Source organism: Podarcis tiliguerta (assembly GCF_965153285.1).
Source record: "Podarcis tiliguerta genome assembly, chromosome: 13".
NCBI lineage: Eukaryota > Metazoa > Chordata > Lepidosauria > Squamata > Lacertidae > Podarcis > Podarcis tiliguerta.
The window spans coordinates 40,111,664-40,118,559 of record NC_139546.1 but is presented as its reverse complement, the minus strand read 5'-3'; the positions used below and the strand labels follow the sequence as shown (position 1 = coordinate 40,118,559).

Below are 6,896 nucleotides of genomic sequence, written 5' to 3'. Positions count from 1 at the left end.
TTTTTGTTAACAGTATTAACAGTAATTGGATGTTTAGTCTTCCAGGCTTGCAATGTAAATCTCTTTCCATCCACAAGGTCTTAGAGAGTCCATTTTCACTGATGATCTTTTACTCAGAGATTCTTTAGTTGTGATTCCTTCATTGCAAGGGGTTAGATTGGATAACCTTTGGGGTTCCTTCCAACTCTACAATTCTGTGATTCCTCACACCATAGCAATCTTGACTGAATCAATCTCAGTTTTAAATATAAAGAAGCATTATACCCGCCCCCCCCAATACAACAACATCCCATTGACCGAGCTTGCTTAAAAAATAATCTTTTAAAATAGCCCCTGGCTTAACTTGCCTCTGGCTTGTGCAATAAGCAAACTCATCCATCATGTGCTGCCTTAACCTTTCTGCTCCAGGTTTCAGCCAGATTCCAACCAGGTCTGGATAAAAGCTGCTGAGAATGAGACAGCCTGAGTAGGACACAGCAGAGGCGGCCATCTGTTGAGGACAACCATCTTGGGAATGAAGATTTGGGTGAGTGAGGACATACTTTTGCTTGTTGATTTGTAGCATACAGGTTAGAGAGTTTCCACATCTTATCTCTTTATTGGATTTGTAAGGGGTAGACATGCCGAACATTTTTGTAAAGAATATTATATATTCTGAGCCATGTGTACTTTCAGAGCTAAACTCTATGATAAACCAGTGTACATAACACTAAGCCATGGTTTATTTAGGTTGATTGTGATTTGTTTGAATCAGTGAGCCCTGTCCAACTGACAATCTGTGGTTTGTTTTCTGTCAACAAAACACAATGTGAAGCCATGGTTAGTTGTCGGCTTACAAACCACAGCTTGTTTAAACTATGTTTTGGTGTTATGTCCAAACACACCAGTCTCGCTTAACCATGGTTTGTTTCAGCGCTACACCCCAAAGGCAAGAGCACCTGGAAAACAAATCAAGCTTTGGAGAAGCAAGCTGTGGCATGATTCCTCATGTGTGAGATAGCTCTTGGTTTGTGGAATAAACCCTAACTTAGAGCTATGTGTGAACACAGTCAATGCGGCATAGCTGAAAGTGAGAGCTATTCTTGGATAGACTTGGTTCAATTACCTTCTCAGCCATAAAAACCCTTAAGTGACCATGGACCAGTCTCTGTCTCTCACATGAGCCTACCTACCAGGGTTTTAGTGATGACCAGGGTGCAATTATATACAACAGCCACAGGGCCCAACTTAAGCACTGTTTGTTTTCTATAAAGCTCCCTGTTGCCTGTACTTTCCCATTTCTAAATCCTCCAACATGGGAGTAAAAGCCATTTCCCTTTTCTTTCCAGGCCCAGACCCTCCACTATAAGGAAGGCAGAAGCAAATTTGGTAGAGATTCTCAAGGAATTCCAACCTTTATAAATCCCAATATGAACAGACCTCATCTGCACTTCCCAAACTAATGTGAGAATCAAAACCTAGCTTTCACGCTTATCAAATGTTCTGCCACAGTTCTTTTGACCCTGCCCCAGTCTCCCTACACCTTTAGAGACCTGACAAACTTGGTTTTAGGATGAAAAGTGCAAGCAGGTCTTCTTTATTACTTTTTCATGGCAATTACAGCTCTACCTGTGGCACTGCTGCAATCAAATCATGTTTGATCCTAAACTGGACATATATACCATGTATACAACTCTGAACTCATCAGGGTGGATGTCAGGGGTGGTCCTATCATTGAGCAGAGTGAGGCATTTGCCTCTGGCGGCCAGTGGCAGGGAGTGTGGTGATTGGCAGGGAGGTGCTAGAGAGCAGCCTGCCCTGTGCTTCCTAAGCTAGCTAACTGCCCTCAGGAAGATGCTGTCCCATCACCACTGTCAAAATAAGATTCAGCTGCCAGTCCTATAAATGTATGTGAAACGGGGGGGCCATTTTGTCCTTTGCCTCAAGCAGCCAAATGCCTCGGTCTGGCCCTGGTGGATGTGAGACAAAAGGGAATGATAAATACACCCTGCAGCAATGGTGAGCCAAACACTGTAAACTTATGACAAGGAAATTTCTCCTTTTAAGACCCACTTTTCACAAGCGGTCTTGGTAACTCCATGTTTTCGTCATGCAACAACCCCTCTTGATTTCTTCTTAGGTGAAGAAGATGGGGTGTTTGGCCTATGTTAGCCTATGTTTGCTTGGCTTCTTCATGAGAGGTGAGTCCTTATTGAGTTATAGTATCATTCTCTGTCCTATAGGGTGCATTCAGACTTGGGGAATGTTGCTCACTTAAAATGCAGAAATGTACAGCTAGGGAAACATCAGGGAAATGAAATAAACTGCCATGCTATTGCAGCCAAAGACTGTTCTAGGGCGGCCAAATAAAGAGCGATAGACTTCAGGAATAATGTTTGAAAACTGAATATACTGACATATCTCACCCTGGAGAATCAGTTTAACCTGCCTAGCAATTTCTAAAAGCTTTAGGAGACCAGTTGGAGATGAACCCATTAATACATTAAAACAGGGGCCACCAACCTAGTGCCTACAGGTGTTAATGTGCACAGAAGAACTTCCTATGGCATCCATGAAAATTGTGCCAGGAAATATTCGGATAAAAATGCACAAGATGGGGTGAAGTGGAGTACGCCCGCACCATTTTGTGTTCCTGTTTCTTGTTTTGTACTTGTACACGTGCAGCCACATCAACACAGATGACCTTTTGTGTTATGCCACACCCTATAGCTGCCATCTGTAGTACACCACAGCCGCCATTCTGGGTTACACTCCCCACATGCTGTTTTATGTTGTGCCATATCCTCCATGACAGGCTTTTTGAGTTACACCACAATCTGGAGCAGCCATTTTGTGTTGAGCTACACTCTCACAGCCGGCATTTTGTTTTAGGTCACACAACCCACAGTGGCCATTTTGTTACAGACACCAAAATGTTGACTACCCCTGCGTTATAACATGCAACTCTCCAACTAGTTTATCTGTGATGACTTTGTTCTTCATCTCTTTCACAATCTCCCCCCCCCCCCCCCACATTGACAAGCCGCTGAAGCGGATCGCTGCCCCAGGGGATGGCTGCAGTACCAGGGCAACTGTTATGGGTTTTTCCACAACAAGTTGAGCTGGCATGAAGCTGAGGTAAGACTCACCATCCATTAACAGGTTGCAGAGAATGTCCAGTTGAATGATGAAGTTCTTGTGCGTTTGCCCCTTCTCCAGATTGAGTGTCAGAGTTACGGTCGTGGGACCCACCTCGCATCCATTCTTGCAAGGGCAGAAACTCTGATGGTATCCAAACATATCTCCATTGACAAGAAAGAAACAGGGGTTGACGTTTGGATTGGACTCCATGATACTCACCAGGTAAGCATTTAGCCTCCTGAGCTTATTGATCCATCAATCATAGAACCATAGAATGAAAGAGTTGGAAGGGACCCTGAGGATTATCTAGTCCATCTCCTTGCAATGCAGGAAATAACGCAGCTGACCCATACAGGGATTGAACCTGCAACCTTGGCGTTATCAGCACAACACTCTAGCCAACTGAGCTACCCTGTTCCTTCCTGCTGAAGGAACACAACATTTGCAATTTCTGAGGAGAACTGGCCTGATCTATGGATCAGAAGTTAGATGATGATGATGATGATGATGATGATGATGATGATAATAACAATAACAATAACAATAACAATAACAATAATTTATTTATTTATACCCCGCCCATCTGACTGGGTTTCCCCAGCCACTCTGGGCAGCTCCCAACCGAATATTAAAAACACAATAAAGCATTAGACTTTAAAAACTTCCCTAAACAGGGCTGCCTCCAGATGTCTTCTAAAAGTCAGATAGTTGCTTATTGCCTTGATATCTGATGGGAGGGTGTTCCACAGGCCAGGCACCACTACCGAGAAAGCCCTCTGCCTTGTTCCCTGTAACCTCACTTCTCGCAGTGAGGTTGCAGCAGACAGTACTGAGCCAGACAGACTTATGGTCTGACTCAGTGTAAGGCGGATTCCTGTGTTTCCGCGTTGAGAGCTGTCCCCCATCAGAAACAGAATGCTGAGCGTGATGTCACTTTTCTCCCGATCAATCAGGGCTCTTGTTATCTCCCATGTCATTGCAGAATGGGAACTGGAGGTGGTCCGATGAGTCCTCCTACAACTACAAGAACTGGATGAGAGGGGAGCCCAACAATCTTTGGAATTCTGAGTACTGTGTGGCTTTGAGGGCTTCCACAGGTGGGCATGTTACAGTCCTCCCACTGATGGGAAGTTGTGTAGCCTTGAGGTATATGGCAACGGTGACGACTCTCTCAGCCTTGGGTGAGACGTAAATAGAACAGAAAGGATTTGGCTGATTCAAATACAGTGGTACCTCGGGTTAAGTACTTAATTCATTCTGGAGGTCCGTTCTTAACCTGAAACCGTTCTTAACCTGAAGCACCACTTTAGTTAATGGGGCCTCCTGCTGCTACTGTGCTGCCACCGTACAATTTCTGTTCTCATCTTGAAGCAAAGTTCTTAACCCGAGGTAATATTTCTGGATTAGCCTGTAACCTGGAGCGTATGTAACTTGAAGTGTATGTAACCTGAGGTACCACTGTAAAGGAGGGGGGCAAACAGTGGGAGCCTCCCTTGTGGGATAGTATTTAAGCAGAGGCTGGACAGAGTTCTGTCAAGCATGCTGCAAATTTCTGCACTGAAGAGGGGAATTGAAGTAGATGACACCTAAGTTCAATTGAGTGCTAAAATTCTATGATTTTACGAAATATTCACCCTCTTTTATCTTATGATCACATTTTTAGATATATTTTTTTGGGGGAGGGCATGATTTTTCAGCTCTCTCTCTGTCTCTCTCACACATATTTGTAGAGGTCTCTTGCAAAGCATGCACCTCAACCCCAAACACACATTCAAGTCTCTGGTCCCCCCCCCCCCCATATATGTGTGGTATTCAGACAGGTAAATACACTTGGATCCATTAAGTTCTAAAGATCTACGCTGAGTGGAACTTAATTGGATGCAACTCAGAATACTGGTTTGGATAAGGTGTGGGGAACTTGCAAGCTTCCTGATCGTGTTGGACTACAACTCCCATCATCCCTGACCATTGCCCATCCTGAGGTTGATGGGATTTGGAGCAGAACAACATCCTGAGGGCCACAGGTTTGGGTTAGACCGATGGTTGGATCCGGCACAAAGCAGTACAAAGTAAATACATAGCTCTTTACTCTGCCTTTTGAAACATGAGATGTATATTTTTAGGATCCACCTTGTTTCTGTGATTGTGAGTTGTTTTAAACTGTTTCTAACATTGCGCTTTAATTGTTGAAACCCACCCTGGCACTTTAGGGTAAAAGGCAGGCAAATCCTCACCCTCATTTGCTCATGAGCTAATTGGACTATACCATGTCGTTATCTTCTAAAACATGCCATGGGATTTTCAAAATGGGTTTGTTAGAGCAAAACTAATAGACTCATGGCAAGTTGTAAATTTCAGAAATTGCCTCCTGAATTAGGCAGGAACCCCACAAATATCCAGGGACTATAGCTGGATATCCAGGGACGCGGATGGTGCTGTGGGTAAAACCTCAGCGTCTAGGACTTGCCGATCGTATGGTCGGCGGTTCGAATCCCCACGGCGGGGTGCGCTCCCGTCGTTCAGTCCCAGCGCCTGCCAACCTAGCAGTTCGAAAGCACCTCCGGGTGCAAGTAGATAAATAGGGATCGCTTACCAGCGGGAAGGTAAATGGCGTTCCGTGTGCTGCGCTGGCTCACCAGATGCAGCTTGTCACGCTGGCCACGTGACCCGGAAGTGTCTGCGGACAGCGCTGGCTCCCGGCCTATAGAGTGAAATGAGCGCACAACCCTAGAGTCTGGCAAGACTGGCCCGTACGGGCAGGGGTACCTTTACCTTTACCTTTATAGCTGACAGATTCCTGGCCCATCTCTGGTACCATAACAAACACAGGTATATGCAAATAAAAAGAACAACAACTGTACATTGAGATGCTCTGAAAATGCTCGAAAAGGAGAGTGGATAAGAATGGACCTTGGATTCTCTTTTTCCATTGCAGAGTACAAGAGATGGATTGATGCTGTTTGCAAGAAACATAAAGCCTACATCTGCAAACATGAGATCTAGAAGAAGAGAGGCTGTCACTCTAGGGGAAGGTTGGGTTAGATGGATCAAAGCACATCCCCTTGGAATCAAGGGAGTCAGAAGACGCTCCAGCAATGTTATCACCTCTACGGTTCATACTTTGTTGTGCCAAGAAGCTCTTCCTTCAAAAGATGACATCTATCTACTCACTCTCACTCACTCTCAGTCCTTATCCAGGGCTGGTCTCTGAAATGCTGTTGTGATCACCTCTGTTGCTTATGCTCTTGGCTCCAGGCAGTGCAATGACATTAAAGTGAATAACCCATTTCTCATGGGTGTTTATAATGACAGAACACTTGACCTGGTTTTTCTTTGGTTCATTTTGATGGAACAAGGCATCGGTCTTGCTTGTGTTGTGTTAAGGTATCGGGTTATGTGACCCTCGCTCTTGTTTCTAACACAGAACACAATATGAAACTTCCCAACTCTAGAAGTTGCAAGAAGGCAGATGTTGACCCAAAACAGAAACACAATAGGGGAAAGCCCCAAACTAGCAATTAGCAGACCCTTTGGGGAACAGATTTCCTCCAAACAGAGCAGTTATAACTTATTACATCTCAGGTGGGATCTACACACATATTAAAAACACTGTGAAAATGCTTTTTGGGAAAAAAAGTTTTGAAAAAGGCATTGACTTTGGCATAGCTCACTTTCGCCATCTAGTGTCACATTTGTATATTGCGCTTCACAACACATTTAAAACGTTTTCTTTGCAGCTGTATAGCTGAGAGTTAGTGAGGCAAAGCTTGCTTACT

At 44.5% G+C, this 6,896-nt stretch overlaps 1 protein-coding gene across 1 annotated transcript; it reads left to right on the top strand.

Annotated features, from left to right (window-relative positions):
• Window positions 1-514: 514 nt before the first annotated feature.
• LOC310662593 (C-type lectin-like) lies at window positions 515-6,140 on the top strand (the record flags this gene model as incomplete). The annotated part of the gene is made up of 6 exons (XM_083409532.1): window positions 515-526; window positions 2,120-2,180; window positions 3,023-3,117; window positions 3,199-3,342; window positions 4,103-4,217; window positions 6,056-6,140. 6 exons carry the CDS (start codon window positions 515-517, stop codon window positions 6,121-6,123), a joined length of 495 nt encoding a protein of 164 aa, XP_083265658.1. The 3' UTR covers window positions 6,124-6,140.
• Window positions 6,141-6,896: the final 756 nt, after the last annotated feature.